The sequence below is a fragment of the Psittacula echo genome (genome assembly GCF_963264785.1).
Source record: "Psittacula echo genome assembly, chromosome: 3".
NCBI lineage: Eukaryota > Metazoa > Chordata > Aves > Psittaciformes > Psittacidae > Psittacula > Psittacula echo.
This window is the reverse complement of record NC_137736.1, coordinates 60,530,601-60,551,947: the sequence shown is the minus strand read 5'-3', so window position 1 is coordinate 60,551,947 and position 21,347 is coordinate 60,530,601. Positions and strand designations below refer to the sequence as shown.

The 21,347-nt window shown below is 41.0% G+C and overlaps 1 protein-coding gene across 1 annotated transcript in view; it reads left to right on the top strand.

Annotated features, from left to right (window-relative positions):
- Window positions 1-21,347, top strand: part of TBC1D8 (TBC1 domain family member 8) — a gene marked incomplete at both ends in the record, with an annotated part of 48,571 nt that overhangs the window by 11,916 nt on the left and 15,308 nt on the right. The window contains 6 exons of the mRNA XM_080613531.1: window positions 1,746-1,901; window positions 5,898-6,016; window positions 7,396-7,624; window positions 11,249-11,489; window positions 18,839-19,046; window positions 20,595-20,789. Of these exons, the coding sequence (XP_080469657.1) occupies window positions 1,746-1,901; window positions 5,898-6,016; window positions 7,396-7,624; window positions 11,249-11,489; window positions 18,839-19,046; window positions 20,595-20,789 (1,148 nt within the window). The remainder of the gene's footprint in view (window positions 1-1,745; window positions 1,902-5,897; window positions 6,017-7,395; window positions 7,625-11,248; window positions 11,490-18,838; window positions 19,047-20,594; window positions 20,790-21,347) is intronic.

Genomic DNA, 21,347 nt, shown 5'->3' with positions numbered 1-21,347 from the left:
AAATTCAGGTCTCTGTTTTAAATAGATGTTTATAATATCTGCATATATTTATAGCTGAGAAGCAAACTGGTGCTGAATGTTAGCTCATGTACAGTTTTAAAACATGTTGTGTCCAACTTCTGCTTGGCTTTGAAAGCATGATCAACAGTGTGTGTGAATGCAAGGAGGAAGTACTTGGTGTAAGTTTCTTTGTACTTGGAAGGTTTTTGATGTTGTTCCACGTGAGCTTCTTACACTTCCTAGACTAGAAAATGGTTATACTGATGCTTTGTTGTGCCATATTCAAATTAATTAGTGGTGGTTTGTTGTCCAAATGAGAAGGCATTTCAGATGAGGACTTTGTAGGTCTTTGTAGGTGGTTGTTTCCATTAGTCTCTTAGGTGATGAACTGGAGAATGTAATTATAAAAACTGCAAGGCCGGTGAAACTTTTGGAGGCTGAGACTGGTTCCTTTTGCTTTGGGTTAATGGTGAAGGAACAAAAATACAACAGGTTGGAGAAATTAACATGTGCAAAGGGAAAATATAGTATTGCAGGAAACTTCCTAGATACTCTAGTGATGTACGCAAACATAGTAGACCCATTCCCTGCTGTCTGCCACCGTTCTCTGCAGGATGTACAATATAAAGGAACTGAATATAAAACTGCTTCTGAATCGCTATTTGTAGGTGTTGTAAACCAATTTGGAGTTACTTTAGTATGCTAGCTTGCAAATCATGGCATTTGGATAACTTTTTCATGCATAGCTTGGTTCTGCCTGCTGGCAGGGGGGACTGTGGGGATGTGGGTAGCAAGAAAGGCCAGCAACTGCAGCTGGCCTTCAGACTGGAATGTCTTTTTTGGGGCAGCAATTGCTCCAACTCTCCAAAATGAGTTTGCCTATATTTATCTGAAGTGCCAGTTTACAGTGGGTACTGCTGAAAGCTTTCTTGGATACAGTGGTGTGTATGCAAAAAACAGAAGGAGATTTTCCACTCTTCTTATGGCTAAAACTTCACTAGAAGTGAGCATCGTGTCCAGTTTGGAGTGCCATGCTTAGGGATGAGCTGGAGAGATTCCAGTTTAAGCTCTAGAACAATAAGCTGTTTGAAGAACGTGACCCATGAGGAAGAGATGAGGTGATTTGGGTTTCTTTAAAAAAAGAGAAATCGTTTAAAGAGCGGGCAACCATGCTGATACTTTTTCAGTATGTCAAGCATTGACATCAGAAATGCCCGTGGCTAATTGCTCTTTTCCAGGGAGTAGGATTAATTTCCAGCAAGAAAGTTCAAGATTGTGGTGGTTGACTTGTTTGTTTGGGGTAGTTTTATTTCTGTAAGAATACTTAATGAAAACGGTGGAAGAGGCTTGCTGGGGAAGTTGTTGCATCTTGGTTGTGGGAGGTTTTGAAGAACAGGTTAGACAAACACCACTTATGGCATAGGTGTTACTTATCCAGCTTCAGAGCAGAGCTGGAACGGTAACTTCTTAAGGTGCCCTCAGGTCTTTCCACTTCAATTCTGTGGTTATATACATATATATGAGGCAAAACCAGAAACACAAAGATTTCCATATGCTTTTGATCTTCTAATCTGGTTTCCCTTTCACATTTTGAGCATCAGAGCACAATCACAGCACAAAATGGAGAGGAATCATTATCATTATGTTCTATATTTCAATTTTACGGCTTCAGACATGAAAAGACTTGCTGGCAGCAGAAGTGAAAGTTGGTGCTAATTCTCTTCCCTCCCTCCTGTTCTTTGCAGGTCGCCTGGTTGGTGCCCTGGATGCCGTGTTAGACTCTAATGCACGTGTTGCTCCGTTTCGAATTTTACTTCAAGTTCCAGGCTCACAGGTTTACTCTGCCATTGCATGTGGTGAGTTATTGAACGGATCAGAAGTTTACTGGGCCATAGCTATTGGTGAGTCACAGACGGAAAACCCCAAACTGATTCTGAGCATGGTCAGTGTCTGCATGTCCAAGAAGCTCAAGGTAACCCCAGCTAGTAGTGTGTGTGTGGAAAGCTATTGCCTATAGCTTGTTTTACTACCAAATTAATCTCTGGTTTAAAGTCCAGATAGGAATTATGAAAAAGTGTTAACTAGAAGCATTACATTTCTATAGAAAGCTTGTTTAGCTGAGGGTGTTATGTACTAATTTTCTCTCTTTTGCAAAGTAGTGTGGGTCTGTTCATAAGCGTATCTTTTCCTACATCAGTAATAGCTCCTTACAGCAAGGAACCACTTATTCTAGGCTTTCACCAGTCTAGGCTTTTACTTGCTTACCGTGAAATGTCTTCCTGCAGTTGGTATAATGAAATATGACTGGAACATTTGGAAGATGCTACATGATTTAGGAGATAAAGTTGTCATGGGAGAATGTCTAATTGCCTGGTCTGTTGTGCCCTAATCCCTTTTGCAGTGTTTCTGCAACTTCTAAAGGTCGAGCTCATCTTTAGGACAGTGATAATGATGTGAATTGCAGCAACCTTGCCATGGCACAGTAAAGACCACCTGAGTGCTTTTGTTCCATTAAACTGTTCTTGCTTGGCAAGTCTGCAGGGCTGTTCTTATCCCTTCTTTTCCAGCCTATAAAATCCTAGCACTGAAATTTACAGCAGGTTTTCCTTTGGGAATGGTTCAAAGCTGCACCAGGGGAGGTTTAGACTAGACTTTAGGAATCATTTCTTTACGAAGACGGTGGTCAAACACTGGAACAGGATTCCTAGAGAGGCAGTCAATGTCCCAAGCCTATCAATGTTTAAAGGCATTTGGACAATGCCCTTAACAGCATACTTTTAACGTTTGGTCAGGCCTAAAGTGATCAGGCAGTTGGACTAGATGGTCATTGTGCATCCCTTCCAACTGAGAATGTTCTACCCTACCGTTTCTTACATATATCAAGCCATGAAATAGTTAGCTAATGTAAGTGTTGACATGTTGCTGATAGTGTTTGATATGGAAGTCCCGTAGATGGAAAGGGCAATCTATATATTTGCCCCCTTCCTCTGTACGTTCTCATTCAGCATTTATTCCTTAGTTCAGCAGAGATCCCTCTGCGTGTTTCCCATTAATACTGGGAATTCTTCCTTGTGCCAGATTTGTCTGAAGAAGCTTGCGTAAAGTCTGTTTGTGCTATTTTTGTTGTGGCTAGGTTTTCTTTGTTTTGCAATTGCTCTATGCAGTTGCATCTATCCCTGCCTCGTCCTCTTTAAACAATGCCATCTCATGGAGGAATTTAAGAGCTTTGTGCTTACAATCATCAGAGGCTTACAGTCCTCTATGAAGTCAGGTGGCTTTCACTGGGAAAGTAAACCCAGTGTTGCTGTCATGAGCTTTTTGATCGTTTGAATATATGTAAATTCCTTCCTGGGGCTGATCCTTGCCTTGTCCAGCCTCTTACTGTCCACAGGGGTTATTTTTTATATTAAAGAAACTACAAATCAAAAACTTGCCTGGTTGGAATGGTTCAGGATTTTTGTTGAGATAAACTTACCTGATTTAATGTTTTCTAAAAAAACATTAAAAAAAAAATGAGAATGAGATTCATATCAACAGAACAGAAAGCAGAGGGCTCTGTTTTGTATGCTGCGTGGGTAGGATGTACATGGTTGCCATTGCTGCACAGAAATGAAGAACCGTGGTAGCAGACGTTGTTTCTGGCTGGTGCTGGCAATAGGAATTGGGAGAACAGCATCACCTGATCTTAGAAAGCTGGAAGGATTTTCCCTGTGCAGAAGTGGCCATCGCTGCTTGCCCAGCTCTGGCCTTTCTGAGCAAGGTGCTTTGCTCAAACAGGGTGTTAAGAGTTTTGTTACTGGATTTGGGAGAAGCAGTGAGTCAAATTAAGGTCCCTGCTGTATAATACAGCAAGGACAAGGAGCAGCTCCAGGAGCTCCTGCCAGTCTCCTGGTGTAACTTCATTAGGGATGGTCATCATGTCATTAGGCTGTTAATTAAAATGACATTTTGTAATCGTACGTTGGCAGTCCTCTGTTCCAGGAGCTGTAGGCTTAAATGATAATACATGTGTAAGGGTCAGATCTTCTGCAAATCAATGAGGGCTGCTAGGAAGTCTGGTCCCTGCCCAGCACGGCTGTTCTGGCAGAGATGTTTCAATCCAGATGGTTAATCATGTTATACCAGTACAGGAGAAAAAAAAGAGGTTAACCTCAGCCTCAGTGTAGTCACTTACAGTTTTCCTTTCAGAAGGCTTGTGGACAAAACAGAAACCCCAAGTCCCAAACAAGTGAAGTAACTTTTGGGAGAGGGAGAGCCAAAGGGATTGGCAAAGAGTGAGTTTAAAGAAGAGATTAAGAGGAGCGAGGCTGTGGTTAAACTGCATATACACTTGAAACAGGCACATGAAGAAGACGGGTAAAAGGTGGAATAAAATGCTATGCAGAGCATTGGCACAGGAAGAGGAATAAGGATCCCCTGGGAGAAGGCCACTGCCAGATCCCAGGCTCAGAGCAGTGTGAACAGTGTGGATGCTGCTGTGAAAAGCTTCTTGCTCGTGGCCTGTTTCACAAGAGGAGCCCACCAGCACTCACATACGATTGGTATCTTTTAGGTTGCTCAGAAATAAAAATTCAATTCAGTATTTGCTCTGTGCAGCCATTTTAGTATAAAATTACTGTATTTCTGGTGTTCTTAACCATTGATACAGTTTGTTTACTTTACCTAAAGGGCATCAAAGAGTCTCTTCTTTCATGATTTTTTTTTGTTTGACCTTGATTAATAATATTTATGAAGTTCCATCACAAGACCTTCCTGTCAAGGAAGTTAAAGCTTGGAAGGTTTCCCTGCCAGTTGGCATTCTGCATGGAAAACAGAGCAGGGGAAAGTGGAAAATCCTTGGCTACATATATCATTTTTTTGTTGTGAGGCAACATGTTGCATCTCTAAAACATTTTATTTGTACACACAGATAAAATCTTGAGAAAATGGGTCTTCTATTTGAGATTCATTTTATTATCATATCCATCTGTGATTTATATGTCTCTTGTTTCTTCCACTAGCGAGGCACTAGGAAAAGCAACTTTTGTGGCCTTTACTTTTTCACCTATAATGTTTAATCTCCAGTAAGATCTGGAGGGGCCAGATTGCCCTGTATGTTGCCTGTCTTGATCTGACTCTTCTGTCATGGTATTGTGCAGTGACAGTTCAGTTTCAAACAGAGAGAGCCAAAGCAAATAGGTGGTGACTCAAATATTATTTCTGGAGTTAGTGTGAACACATTACATTTAAAACAACAACAGCAAAACCCTCGAATATATCCTTAGAGAAGGAAGCCTTAAAGAGGTGAAAATCTGTTTGTCCGAGATTTTGTGTTCACTGTATTTCTTCCCCAGACTGCTCTTGAGACCCTGTAGGTGTTTCTGAAGCAAACTCTTTGATGTTTAGGTACTTTAGAGAGCTTTTCAAATAGGATGCAGATCATGACCATGTATATTCCTCTCAAAGGGTGTGCATGCACGTGGGTGGATGGTGTGTGTATGCATGTGCACGCCGAGGGAGGGAGGAAGGAAGATCAGAACAGGACGTAAATCAAAGGTTTCCAGTGGCTACTTAAGGAACGTGGTGTCAGAATAAGCTGCACTCTGGCAGCTCAGGATGAAGTTTTGCTGGTTTTTCTGCTTCAACTTTTAATGCAGCATTTGCTGGCTGAAAGTGTTTGAGAAGATAAAACTAAAAGCACTAAGACTAATTCTGTAAAACAATGAGGTTTTTGTTTTTCTCTAACTATACGGCTGTGAATGAGACCTTTTTGACCTGTTTGCTACCAAGAATTTTGAGGTTGAAAGTTCAGTTTCTCGTAATGAATTTATGAAATAGTGTGTTTCATTACTTTCTTTCCTTCCTTTCAATTTTATTTCGTAGGATGAATTTCAATACATTACTTATTGCTTTTCTAGGTGCCACTGCAGAGGAGATAAATCAGCACTGGGAATGGCTGGAACAAAACTTGCTCCATACTTTGTCTGTGTTTGACAATAAAGAAGATATTGTTAGTTTTGTCAAAGGGAAAGTGAAGGTAAGGAAATTGTCTTACTTTCACCCTTCCCTGCATGAGTACAGGTTCATTAGAAATAATAGCATGAAGCTGTTGTCATTCATATCTGGTTTTGTCCTTCTAAACCTCCTGTTGTGGTTTAAACACGCAGTCCCCACAGCACGGGGACAGGGGACAAGGCCCTGCGCAGTATCACCTGCATCATATGGATCTGGCATGGAAACTGGTGATGGCTTTGCAGGATATGGGAGTCATGGCAGGGCACTGCAGTGAGGGTTATGGGGCTGGACACAGGCTTGCAGAAAGGAGTGTCCTTTTGGATACCTAAGAATTTTAAAAGTAAAGGAATTTGGTGACTAATGACCACATTTCAAATAACAATGGCATGTGCAGTAAAACTCAGAAAACCTGGTGTCCTGAGGAGCTCAGTGATGGTCCAGGGTCCAGGTTTGCTGGTGACCACTGCACCTCCGGTTCTGCTGCAAGCTTTTCCTTACTAACAGTTTTAATGAGATGCTCTTCCCCAATACTCCCGTTGTATTGGTCTGGGAAATCTGTAGGAATAATAATGCTTCTGGTGAATTTCAACCCTGCTGCTGTGATCTCAGAGGGCTCTGAAGTTGGGGAAGAAGGGGATGGAGAGGCAAAACATCACCGTGCAAATCTTAGTGTTTATCCTACACTTTGTCTAAGGGCATTGAAAGGCTCAAATACAATTAATCTCTCTTGGTAATGCTGTGGCTGTTACCCAGCACAGCACATACTTAAAATTCTTCAGGTTTCATTAATTATTGTTAAATCCAGGTTTTGGACCCCCTGCCTCTGCTGTGGACTTTTGGCATAGTAGGACTGCTTGGTAATTGCAAATTATACCAGGTGCTGTAACATGCAGTTAAGTCTGAGTGATACTTAACTCCCTTGCTGTAATACCACTATTCACATTCTGATCACTTAATTATATTTATGTAAATATTCTTGAAGCCATGTTTTTAATGGTTCCAAGCATGTTACGACTTGCTGACAGATGTCACTGCATTGCCTCTTCATTGGAAAATAGTACTGGTCAGTACGCACAGTTGTAACAGTACCTTTGCTCTGTATACACCAAATGACGGCAATCGTAAGCCACAGTGAAATTGTAAATAGGTGTTTCTGCCAGTCATTGAAAAAGTTATAGGGCCCTAGAAATCATGATTTGGAAGCATTCAGATTGAATGAATTCAGTATGAGAGATGCAAACACCCCAGAAATTTCTCCATTTGTGATAACTGCAAATCAACTTGAGTTTCCGTGCAAGAAAGAGTTGTGTTACTAAAATTTGAATAGGTAAGCTTGTAGCAACTTGCTGGAGTGTGAATACCATAGCTTTGTCCTGATACATTATCTCGTTATGGACTCAGGCGCTGATTGCAGAGGAAACCAGCAGCAAGCTCGCTGAGCAGGAGGAAGACCCCGAGAAGTTCCGAGAAGCCCTGGTGAAATTTGAATCCAGATTTAATTTCCCTGAAGCAGAGAAGTTGATCACCTATTATTCCTGTTGCTGTTGGAAAGGAAAAGTTCCTCGGCAAGGCTGGCTTTATTTGAGCATCAATCACCTCTGCTTTTATTCCTTCTTCCTAGGCAAAGAATGTAAGTGTAAATGCGTAAGAAATCTAATGATAGGGAGATGTATAAATATAACTATATTTCAAGGCAAGAGTAGATAGGATTTTTATGAAAAGCATATTTCACCTCCAAGGTTTAGTTTCTGAGGGGTTTTCTGTTGTTCAGCTGAAAGATCCTGTGTAATTTAGTATTCACTTCAGCCTTTATGTTTATGTTTTAGTATGAATCCAGTAATAAAAATGAGGCATGCAGATAGAGCTGCTATCTGCTTCTTTTTCTTGCCAGGGTGAAGCAGCCTTGAAAAATAACAGATCTCTACAGATTCTGAAATAGACTTTTAGTGCCAGAAATGGAGAGTGAGGATGGGTCCCTCTCATAGGCAAGGAAGCAGAGTTGTTCCTGCCGGACAGAATGGGAAGGGCTGCTGGGGCCGGCTGCCTGCCTGAAAATAGCCCAGGAAACATAACGAGGCTGTGTCCTGGAGAGCCAGGTGAAAATGCAGAGTTTTTAAGGGAAAACAACAGCAATTTAGGGATTCCTTTGTGCTTCTGAATAGCAGTGCAGGAAGGTCACAAGGAGTGTGTCCTGGGGTTTTTAGACCTTCAGACTGTTCAGTGAGCTGTAAGACTTTGATCAAGGTGTTCCTCTACAAAGGAAGGCTCGAGTGGTTATGAAAAGCCTGTCAGAATAGATATTAGATGGTAAAAATGAAGGTAGCCATTTAAACTCTATGGCATTTCTTTGTTTAGTAAAATTGTGCATGAACTGCACGTTTTAAGCCCTGTTTATCCTGCTAGAATTTCAGCAAGAACAGTAATATAAACCTGTACTGCTATAAATACAGCAAGAACTTTACCATTTACTGTCTGGATTTAATATTGGGATTGCTAGTCAAATAAAACTGTAGATTCAAAAATAAAGTACATTCATATAAAGATAAGAAAGATAGTAATTGGTAATTTCTAAGACTTAAAACATACAAAGACATGCTTAGAGCTAGGGGTCCTCTTTCCCCCTGGTATTATTTCAGGCCAATTATTTTGTTATATCTGCAAAAGGTGGCAGAGTTAGATTTAAAATGTTTGCTATTTGTTATAAAAACAGAAGTTGAGCTTTTCTAGGAAGACTGGAATAGAATCTCTTGAAACGTACAAGACATCAGAGTTCTTGTTTAATCTCCTTTTTTTCTGGCTAGTATTAAATAATATCCTTTCTCAATAATTTCTTCTTGCAGACTTTCTCCAATTAAATCTGATATATCCAGTCTGCCAAAGCACACAAAGCAAAACCAATGCTTAATAATGATAGATAATGGAAGAAGGAGGAGGGAGAGAGAGAAACCCTTTATATTGCTCCAAAAATACTGTTTATGCAATGCCACAGGTTGTTAAATGATACTGGAAGTACAACATCAGGCTGTATTATTTAAAAAGAAATCACTTCTCATTTTTTCAATAATAATTCATTGTGAAAATACAAAACCCCCACAAACAATGACATGTTTGCAAATTTCATTTTGACTGTGGGAAATACACCACTCATTCTCTGTTGCAGGCAGTTGCATTGCCTTTGTGTTCCCGTGCATTTGCATGGAAATCTGAAATAAAAACCTGGGTTATTTTTGATTTCGTTAAACAAATTTCCATAGCTCAGTGGGAAGCATTACATGATGACATGCTTTCCATTTCTTCAATTCTGGTAAAGAAAATTGCTGCTGTTTCAAAGCTAATATTTTGTCACATTTATAAAATACTTGTATTACATCGAATAATCCAGATTTACCATAGTTCTGGTTGTTACTATTTGAGAAGCTGATGCTGATTATATGTAGAACAAGTGGTTCATTGTCTCTTTTTTCTGAGGTAGCAATCAGAAATTAAATCTGGTTAAATCTACTCTTGGAAATATTGCTAAGAAATCACATTTATTGCATTCTTCAATACAGCATAGGAAAGAAAAAAATGATATATGGGTTGCAATAAAAATATTTCTTGAATGTGTTTTAACTCTGTAAAAATCCGCCCCAAATGTTAGACTGCAGTCTGTTTATAGGCAAAGCATTAAGTATTATGCTTCTGGCAAGTTTGTCCCCTTCCCCTTGTTTTATTTTATGTTGAGATGACCTGGAATGCAGTATTGGAACCTGTTTTCAGCTTCTCATAAAGTTAGCTTCTGGCTTATGAGAGTATAAACTCCATGGAACATCTTTTCCTGGACAAGTCCCCTTTTGTCTCAGCCTCGAAGTATTTGCAGGATTTCAGAGGCTGAGAACACCGGGTTTCTTGAAAGGGTGTGCCAAGGTTTCTTTGTATTTATTAATTAAACTTGTGTTTTTCTAAGACTTTGAAGACTCTGTACCTTTCATCAGTTGTTTGGGCCCCTTACAGTCCGCTGTGCTGTTTCTGTAACCAACACTGTAGAGCCTATGTGATGCCGACCTGCTTGAACAATAGTGCTATTGCTATGGCGCTGTTTAATCTTTCTTCCCTTGGCTGTTCTGGTACAGATGATTTTATGACCATTCGCAACAGTTTGTGCGTGTTGACGCAGCTGTGCTTTATTTAAGTAAGAAAAAATGTAATCTGCAAATAATCTTGACAGCTGTGGTTCATGTAGTACAGAAAACTTGCTGAGGGTGGCTCCGTAGGTAATTAATGATCGTGGATAAGTGTCATATATATATGACAAAGTTTGTTATCACGGCCTTTTTTTATTGTTTTATTGGCACCAGGAGACCTGCTAGGGATGTTAGGGGGTGTATCCTTGATGTTACTGGCACAGAGAATCCTGGGAAGCTTGCAACAGTTGTTAAGAAGAAATTTAATCTATTTTAAAGTCCTTTCAGCCTAATTTCAACCCAGAGATCTGTATGAGAGAGGCAAGTAACATCCTGCAGTGGTTATCTAAAATAAGCCGATTCTTTTTACCATTTGTATTTATATGACTCAGCAATGTTTAAGTATAGAGAACAGTGTCCTACACTTTTTCTTTTCTATGAACAAGTCCAACTACAGTTAATGTTTAGGACAGATTTGGCTGTGCACCTTTTCAGTAATAAGTAACCAAAATGGGAAGATCCCAAAGCCGAAGCAGCTTTTTTTTTTGAACACCCTGTTTATAGTAGTAAGTAAACTTTATACAAATGTCCATGTGCAAAAGCCTCCTTGTGTATGGAAGTTAGCTTTATTTTAAAATAAAAGTTAAAGTACCATGCCTGTAATTTGTTTTCCACCTGCCTACAGTTTTATTTCTAGAGTACAGAGCCTTTCCCTGTTACCTTCGTGCTCTTGAAACAAATTGTTTCTTCTGGTAGTAATGAAGCAGGCTGCGGAAGCAACTTGTAAAGGAGTTAGAGCACAGTGTATGGCAGGTATTCTGCAAAGGCAGAACTCCCCAGTCCAGCGCTTCATATGAAAGGAAGTAAAATTTTGAGGGAGAGGTTCTGAAAAAGGCAGCCTTTTGAAGTGGGAGAGAATGGATGTAGAGTAGTAACCGGCATTTCAGCTTTTGCTTGGACTTTGTCTGCAAAAATGGTTCTCTCTCCTCTTCCAAAATGTTTGCATTTCATTCCTAATTTGCCTATTTCCCAGATCTGAAAAATGTAAGTAGAGTTTCCAACCCACTTTTGCCTTTTTCCTCTGATGTCAGTGAAACTTATCATTCCTTGGGTTGAGGTCCAGAAGCTGGAAAGAACCTCCAACGTCTTCATGACAGACACGGTCCGTGTCACCACCCCAAATAAAGAGCGTGACTTCTCCACGTTCCTCAATATTACTGAGGCTTTCAGGATCATGGAGCAACTGGCAGATGTGACACTCCGAAGGCTGCTGGATAATGAGATCTTTGAACTGGATCCGGGCCTACAGGATCCTACTCAGATTACAAAGAGGTAAAGAGCTAAATTGTTGTGTGAGCAGAGGTTCATTGGTGGGCTCTGTGGTGTGCTGTGTTAGCTGGGTAACATTTCAGAGCTTTACTTCATTGGGTGCAAGAGAGATTTTATAATGTATTATGGTGTATCCAATAGGTGCATTTGAACTTGTGTACAGGTTTTATAGTCTTCCCTTAAACATCACTGTGTTTTTTTGTTTGTTTTTAAAGTACTGTTCCCCATAGAAGGGTAGATTGCAGCAAGGGATATTTTCCATCTTCCATGGAGAACAACATTATTTTGTTTATCATTTTGGCAATATGTAGGCTTTCCTGGTGCCATCAATTCTGCAGAATTATTGCTTTTGATTGTGTCTGAAACGTGGAATTTCCCACTAGCGTGATTGCTATAGCTGACTTAGCAAGCAGTTTTTGGACTTAAATACCCTGCAGGCAGTTGCAACAGATTAATATGTGATTGTCAGCTCTACCCTTTGCATCTCCGAAATGCATCTCTGCATTCTTCTCCCACTACAGAAATGCACTGGGCTTTCAGGGAGAAGATTGATAACTATTTGTCTGCTAGTAGCACAACACACAACTCTGTTTTACTTACTGTTGTGGGAAAGGGGAAGGGAAACTGCCCAGAGGAATTTTAGGTGGGCAGGATGGAATAACCCAAACTGGAATTTGCCTGGGGCATGAGGGTTGGGGTGCTGGGTTAAAATACTTCTTTTCTGAACGGGATGTGAATAGAGCTCTTATCCCCTCCTGAATCATACCTTTGCCTGCTCTTCCTTCCTTCTCCACTGCCAGAGGCATGAAGGGAATCACCCAGGTGTTGCTTCCTGGCTAAAACGTATGGAGCGTGTGGTATCATTTCCCAAAAATCCAGAGACATGTCCAGTAGCCATTTTATTGTTTCCAAGAGGCATTTTTGCAGTGGTGTTGGGTATACACCTTAGCTAAACACTTCTGCAAGGTTTCGTAATGGAGTTTAAAAGACTAAAATGCACTTTCTCTGCAATTTTGTATGTACACACGATAAGGAAAATCACTGACACTGGGATTTTATCCATGTTGTTGGCAAAGAATTCATTTGAGGTGATACGGTGGTGAGCAGCCATAAGCATCTTTGCAGGGTTTTTGTTTTCTCGTAGCCAGGGTTCCTTTAAACACAGGAGCTACTGGTTTTTTACAATGTACATGTAACTGGATGTTGTTTTGACCCAAGACATGCGGATATGTACTTTAAGTAATGAAAAGAAACTAAAATTACAGTTGCAAGGAAAAGTGTGAGCTTAGTAATATGCTGTAATGAGGAGTTTCTCAGGGAATCAACCTTTAAGTACTTTGTGGCATTTTTGAAAAGATGTATGAGTATTGGCAAACAAGCAACAGAAACCATCCCACACATCTATTCAAACAGGTTTTCTCCTCACTGTCCATCCAACTCAAAGAAGTCAGGAGGGAGCAGAGGAGAAGGAAGTATAAAAATATATTTACTGGATAGTTCCTGGGCAAGATATTCTCTGACCTGTGCTGATGTGCTGTAACTTGAGATAGCAGAAGAGAAAACATGGAAACATGGAAGATGCCAAAATCCCATTTCCTCTGCATGAATTAGGTGGTGGTTGGATAAGTTGCTGTTTCTGGTGCCCTTTGTAACACTTCACCAAGCGCTTTGATGTAAAGTGATTAAGCAAGACTGTAGTTTGAATAGTGGATAAACTGGTTTTTGATGCTGACGTGTTTTGGGGGTGCTGAACTTTTCTCTGTGTGTGAAGTTTTTGTTGCCACTTTTTTTTCTGAAGCCATTTTAGTACAAGAACAACTATTTGCCTCATGACCTTTTCCCCCTAATAATTGTCTTTGTTAGTTCTTGTGCGTGATTTGGAAGCAAATAGCAGTCTATCAAAATGAAAGCAGTAATCTGCACATCATTAGAACCATTCCAGCTGTGTCAAATTACTGAAGCTGCTGTAGATTGCTTTTGTTTGTTAGGGTTTGTTCTGCAGGAGGCTCGTCTTTGTATATTTATTTTTGAAACATGCGTTTTTAATACTGTCTTGATCTGCATATTCTACATCCTGAAAACCAGACACCTTTTCTACAGTTCCTAAGGTTCTTGGAGTCATCCTGCTGGCCAGTGGAAGTACAATTAGGCCAACAGTCTGTGACACAAATTGTATGGTGGCCAGAGACAGACAAGTTTTAATGCAGCTTAATGAGAGGATAAGTCTTGGAACAATGGATTACAAAGGGATTAATGACAATTGAATTAATTGCCATAAAAAGGAAAATAAAGCTGAAATGTTTGATAATTACAAATACCACTTCTTGCAGGTATGTTTGTGTGCCATCCAATTTTACTGGAAACATATGGTAACTATATTTTCTTTTTTAATAGGAAGGTCACTAAAATCTCTGTTATTGCTTTCTTGTGCTTCTTATTTCCATCTTTTTCAGGATGCAGGAATATCCATTACATTCCTCAAAAGCAGTGAAGAAGTTGGCCCAAGTAGGAACCAAAATTTAAAAGCTTTGCTACTGATGTCAGAAAGGTTTCAAAAGTACGAGACTTTTCTCCAGGCTCTAACCCCTTTGGTTTCTTTTCTTCATGTCTAACTGTGGATTGCCAGAGAGGATGGCTTTGTTTTGTATGAAGGCAGAGAGGGTTTTTAACATTGATCTAAGCAGAAAAGAAACTGTTTGAAGTATCTTGAGTCCTAGATGTCACTTCAGTCACATTAATTCCTTCAGAGAAGGAATCTGAGAATGCTGTAAACCTTGAGCAACAAGGAGGATGTAACTAGAAAGAACTTGCTTTCATTCCATCTGCCCAACAAAATCATTGGAAAAGACCTTTAAGGCTGGAAAAGACCTTTAAGGTCGTCGAGTCCAACCATTAACCCAGCACTGCCAAGTCCATCAATAAACCATGTCCCTAAGCAGCACATCTACACGTCTCTTAAAAACCTCCAGGGCAGGGTTTGGATTGTATCTCTCGTGACAGATGATTGCCTAACCTGTTTTTAAGGATTTCCAGTAATGGAAATATCAGGATCCATGCCAATACTTCACTGTCCTATCACTAAAAAGTCTTTCTGAAGTCTACCTTGAATCTTTTGTGCTGCTTTTTGAGTCTGATACTTCTCGTCCTATCCAGTACTATAAAAGAGTCCAGCTTCTTTAGAACAACCATTTGTATATTTGGAGGCTGGTATGCATCTCCTTTATCTTTTCTTGTTTAAACTGCACTGCCCTAGTTAAGCCAGGTTTTTCTTATCGGTCCTGATTTTAGCCCTTTTGCTTGCTCTTCTCTGGACATTCAGCACTTATCCTATGTGGCTGCAGGCATGGGGTGGTGGGATACAGGATTTTTCCAGATGCGTTGCTGGTGCTGACCCATGCAGGAGCAGCATGACTATCTCTGCAGCAACTTTGGACACTTTTTAAGGTTCGGCTGGATATCTAGTCTAAGTCATGCTTTGCCAAGAAAGATTGGACGAGATGATCCTTGAAGTCCCTTCCAACCTGGTATTCTGTGATTCTATGATCTCCGGGACTGCTGTTCTGCATCTTGGTGGCCATGCACTTTTTGCAGCCCAGCCTCTTCCTCCTATGAGCACGAGGCTGTTGACTCATGTTTGACTTGTGATCCTGTGTACCCTCTAGGCCTTTTCTTTTTGCTGAATGGCTGCTGGTGCAGATGATCTCCATGCTGCATTTATGCAGCTTATGATGTACAGATGAAAATACATGTAATGCTTTGTTTGCACACCATCCCTAAAGTTTATGAATATAAATCTGAATCTGATCCTATTCTTCTGCTCATTAGCCTCTACAAGTCTCATGATGTGTGCAGATTTAATAACAACCATCTCTTGATCCATTGTGCAGATTGCTGATGAAGATGTTGAACAGAAGCTAGGCCCCCTAAGGAGGTCCTCTTGAGACAGCCTTGCAATTTAGTGAGGAGCCTTTGAGGGCTGCTTTTTGGGGTACTCTTTTTCAATGGGCTTGGTACAACAGTTTTCACTTTAATCCAGTTTTATTAGTTACATTAGGGAATAACCAAGACTTTAATAAATTTTGGCTGAAACATCCATTGCATCTCCCCCATCTAGAAGTCAAGCATTCCTGTGACATAAGGGAATGATATTCAGTTTACATGTCTCTTGACAAGTCCGTGTTGGCTCTTCTCAGCTAACTTCTGGCTTGCTTACAAGGAGCCTTTCTTGCCACACGAATTTGGCAGTTCTGCCAATAAACAAGACTTATATAATTGGATGTGTTATTTCCAAAATCTGTAACTTTCTGAGCCTGGATAGCAAGAAGAGTCTAGTAATTGGTTTCTAAAAGCGAGAGGTCAGCCAGTCTGGTAAGATTTTGGATAGGCAGCAAGTGACTCAGCAGAGCTAAAATCTTGCCAGGTTGACTTCTGTTAGACCTAAAGCAGAGAAAAATGTTTGACAGTGAGGACATCATTTTAAGCGTGCTGATACTTTTAGGCATTTTGTTAGTCTTGTGTGTTATTTCCTTTAATTTAAAACTCTTGGAAGGCAATGTAGGGGTCACGCACAGGGAGTTATCGCAGTTCAGACTTGCCATTCACTTTGAAGTGCTCAAGTTGGAGGCAGTCCAGGATCCTGTAACATGCAAGTCAGGAGCTGTGCTTGAAAAGAATTGCTGAGTTTTCTGAAAAGCAGGGAACAAGGCAATTACATTTTCTTGCCTTTTATTCTCCTGGTGCATGTGTTACTTAAAAACCAAACCAACACGGGAATGGGTAAGTTAGGAGAGAAAATTTCAAAGAGATTGAGCACAGGTAGGAAAGTTGCATTTCTGTTTGGTGCTGGCGGCATTGTAAAACTGAAAATGGCAGCTGTGAGACCTGGTGATGTGGGCCAGTTACTGCATCTTTGCAGTATCATGTTTAAACAATTGCCCGTCTTGTTTTAGGAGCTAATTTCATTTGTGGATTTTTTGAGTTATAGGTTGTTGTTTGGTTTTTTGTTTTACCCAGCTCTAATTTTATTTGACTGTATTTATGAAAAGAAGCAATTGCTTTAAGCCCTAGAATTTGCTGGCCTAACAGGAAATATTTTCGTGGTGTGCCACTTTCTAGTAAAATCTCTTGTTTGAGCCCACAGTGGAAGGTGCTGACAGCATTCCATCCCCATGCTACCATATTTGCTTTCCAGGATCTCTTGCACCAGCTGGCCCCTGTTTCAGCACTTGTCTTTGTGCAGCCCTGGCTGTGGTGTGCTCTCTTCGGTGGCCCTGTGTGATCCTGTGTCATGAATCACCAGGGGACAGGCAATTCCAGGGATGTTAGGATTGGCAGGCTTCCCCCAGTACAGGGTATGAGGATTAGGTGCAGTGCTTGGTGAATTTACTTAGTTTCACATGTGGGAAATGTTATTCTTCAGCTTAAAAACCTGTGGGTTCTTGTCTGAAAGGCCCTGCACCTGAAGCCTGCAGCCCCAGGAGATGCAGCAAGATCCTGAAAACCCAGAAACTGCGGATTTTTGAGCATTAGAAACAGTCACCTCCTAAATAACAGACAGTCTCTGCCTCCACAGAGGTCCCACTCTTCCATATAATGCCTCTTTTCACATAAAGGTATAGAAATTTTTGCAACCGAAGGATGCAGGGAGGGTCTTACCTTAGCACAATAGCAGCAGAACACAGCTCTACCCGGACCTGACTGCAGATGCTATCAGCAGTGTTCATCTGTGCTGTGCAGAAATGGAAAATATTTTAGTGGTGAGTTAACTAGGAGGCATATCCTGATCCAGCTTTGTCACAATAGCAGATCGCTGCGGGCACTTATCAGAGTTGCTCTCGCTGTGGAATTTTAACTCGGGAGCCACCTTTTTGTCTTCCTTCACAAAGAGAGTTTTTCTTTGTTCTGTGTGAAAAACAGGAGACTATTTGTCTGTTTTGCTTGGATAATGTTTTTAAGGAAGATAATGCTTGAGAAGGAAACAGCAGCCAAACGCTGGTCGAGAGCGTTCTGTCTTTTCTGTTGGTCTCAGATATAGATCCTCCCTTCACAGGTCTCGGTTTGTTCTGGAATGTCTTCCTCCCTGCTTCACATGGCCTTAGATTTCTCTATGGATTAAACTGAAATAAGAAAAACCCCAAACCAAACAACTGATTTACTAACTGAAGCAGAGGCTTCATCTCTCTCACCTTATTTTTAAACAGCAGGGCTGGGGTAAGGGGGAAGTATCAGCAGAAGAGGATGGTTTGGGAAGGAATGGAGAGGGGATTTACAACATCAAGGTACCACTCCCTGTTGTAGTTCAGCCCACGCTTAAAATTCTTTCAATGGAACAAAGTCAAGCTTTTTGTTTTTTACTTTTTTTTTAATTCCCCCAAGGTGAATCATGTTTGGAAAAATTTACTTGCAGTAAAGAAAATGATAGGATTTAAGCCCTAATGATTCTGTAGCTGCTGTTTGTGAGCTAATAGCTGTGGTCTGTTTATAATGTAATTGTGTAGATCTTTAAATTACTGCAGACTTCTCCATTAAAAAAGGAGGAGAAAAAAAAATAATCCCCAAAGCCAAGTCTGTAGGAGCATAGCTCAGTAATGAAAGCTTAATTTATTTAAACTTTTTCCCTCCATGTAAATGTGGATGGGTGACTGGAAGGAAGCCAAGTCCAAATTGAATGTAACTGGTGCTGTTATTCCCAGCTGAGTCTTTTAAGTGACCTGAAACCATTCTGCTTTTTGCAACTGTTCTGAGGGCTCTAAGAGGCTGATGCCTCTGCAAGTCAAGGATTTGGTGATTATAAATACCACCATCATTAACTGTTTTATTACTGATGGCATTGGAATTACCCATGGAGCAAATGCATTACTTTCAGATGCAGGTGCAAATCCCTGGGGTGCTGTTGGTAATGCTCTTGGGAAGGGAAACAAGGAACATAAAACTCGTCTCTGTTGCTCAATGTACATTCATCAGATGAAAAATTTTGTTATCTCCTGGGCATTGAAATCTGTAACTCTGAGGCTGGAAATTCATACAGCAGCCATAGAAAATACATGGTTAAATAATAATTAAAAAGACTCCAACAAACTAGCTAGTTTAAATTAGTGTCCTTTCCTTTCCTAGTCACCACAGTAGTTGCTTTTGACCTTAATGTTAAACAAGCAAGTATCAATAATGGTTCTTTTTTGTTATTTCAAAGTCAGTCTTGTGTCGGTCTGTTCACACGGGCAGTGAAGATTGATGTGATGGTGCTTTTATTCTGTATCCCTCGCTCTTGGTGAGGCTAACAAGAAAAGCAAAGCTTGAGCTGGATGTCCTGGCTTTCAGGGTCTTGTGATTTCCTCTCACTGTTTTCTCTTAAGGGATCTTGAAGCCAGAGCCCAGAATGAATTCTTTCGGGCCTTCTTCAGATTACCCAGGAAGGAGAAGCTGCATGAAGTTGTAGACTGTTCTCTCTGGACGCCGTTTAGTCGCTGTCACACAGCAGGAAGGATGTATACTTCAGACAGTTATATCTGTTTTGCCAGCAAAGAAAATGGCTGCTGCAATGTTATCATCCCACTTAGAGAGGTAGAGTTGTTTGTTTCATTTCAGGTCCTTATCTGCCTTTTTCTGCTGCAAGCATCCACTGTCATCTGACTTGCCTGCAAACTATTGTTTGATGACGAAGAGTAGGATGCTTATGTGTATCTTGCCTATGGGATTGTTGTACAGCTTGTTTTGGGATTCATTAGGCCATGAGTTCCTAAAAATATGGGTGATTCAACATGATCTTCAAAGCGAAGTACAGACAGTTAATGCAGCAGGACAGCACTGCAAAAGCAGAGTGTGCTCAGTCCAAGACTTGGACCCTCCCAGCTCTGCAAACACATCCAGCTTAATGTGATGGAGAGTTCAGCTTGTGCCCATTCTGGCATTATAAAAGCATCCTTGCCTGAGATCAAAACTTTGAAGTGTTGAAACTCTCCCTCCATACACACACTCCAGCAAACCTGTGGATACTTTGCAAACTGTAGGGCAGAGAGAAAAAGGGGATGTTCTGGATGCAGTGACGAGCTGCCAAATTTACATGAAATCAGAGACTTATTTAAATGGAGGGAGAGCGCATGGGAAGGTGGTGGGAGCAGAAGAGGAGAAGGAAGCTGTCAGCAAACACCTGTCTGATCTGCTACGGATACAAGGCTGTTATGATCTCTTAATTAAAGCTTTGCTTTCGTCCTCAACTAATAACAGAGTAACATCCAAATGATATTCTAACTGTAGCGACTTACCTTCCACTGTTACAGAAACAGAAAACAGTAAGAGAACAGTGTTACATATTTAATCAGAAACAACAAAACAACTGTTTTCCCCCATCTTCAAAAGTGTGAAAGCAAATTTCCTCCTCCATCCCCCAGCATGTGAGCAAGTTGATGCTTTTTCAGATCTTGTTTTAGTCGTACTCTCCTTTTCTTATCTTTCCCCTCAGCCCATTCTGCAGGAGTGGGCCACAAAATCATTAAAAAAAAAAATAAAATAAATAAATAAATGCAGGGATACTCTTGGTGCCTGCATTGAGCTTCTAAAGAGATCACGAGCTTCAGGTGGTAGGATGTGTCTTTATCAAGGAAACCTGGAGACCTTACTAACACTCTTCCAATACCTAAAGGGGGCCTACAAGAAATCTGGAGAGGGACTTTTTATAAAGGCATGTAGTGACAGGACAAGGGGGAATGGCTTTAAACTGACAGAGGACAGAGTTAGATTGGACGTTAGGAATTACAGTTAGATCAGACATTAGGATTTAGACATTAGACGTTAGGAAATTCTTCACTGTGAGGGTGCTGAGGCCCTGGCACAGGTTGCCCAGAGAAGCTGTGGCTGCCCCATCCCTGGCAGTGTTTAAGGCCAGGTTGGATGGGGCTTTGAGCAACCCGGTCTATTGGAAGGTGTCCCTGCTCATGGCAGGGGTTGGAACCAGATGATCTTTAAGGTCCTTTCCAACCTTAACCATTGTATGATTCTTGTAACCATGTTTAAAGCATGTGTGCGTATGTGTTTGTACATTTTGGTATATGTAGAATATTTGAAGATGTGTAAGTGGTGCATAACATGTTTTCTGTAATGTTTCTGGAAAAGGTAATCAGTATAGAGAAGATGGAGGACACAAGCCTTCTCCCTAATCCCATCATTGTTAGCATAAGGAGCAAGATGGCCTTTCAGTTCATTGAGCTGAAGGACCGGGATACTTTGGTGGAGAATCTGCTCCAGAGGCTAAAAGAAGTGAACTCCAGCAACCCGGTGCACTGTAACAACTTGCACAATAAGAACCAGGTACTGAACTTCTGAATTTTTTTAGGAGTATGAATTCAGTGTGTTTATCCATTGGTCTGTTGTCCTGTCTTCCTCAGGGGGTTGATCTTGGGCCAGTACTTGTGTGATGCCTTCTTTAAAGACCTGCCTGATTGGGATGGAATGCACCCAGAGCATGGTTGGTGATTGACATGTTGGGGGAAGCAGTGAATATAACATCACAGAATGGTTTGGGTTGGAAGGGACCTTTAAGGGTCATCTGGTCCACCCACCCTGCAGTGAGCAGGGATATGGTAGGGAGCAGGGTGAGGGACACCTCAACAGTCCGGAGGAATAGGTTCACGGAGACCTCGTGAAGTTCAACAAAAGCAAATGTGATGCCTGGCAGAGTAGCCCCATGCAAAAGGAGGGGCTGAAGGATAGAGAAGAGCTATGTGGAAAAGACCGGGGGGGTCCTGGTGGACAACAGCAGGTTGAGCTTTTATAAGTGAGCAGTGTGCTCATGTCATGGAGGGCCAAGAGCGTTTGGGGTTGAACTAGCAGGACTGTAAGCAGCAGGTCAAGGGATATTACTGTTCC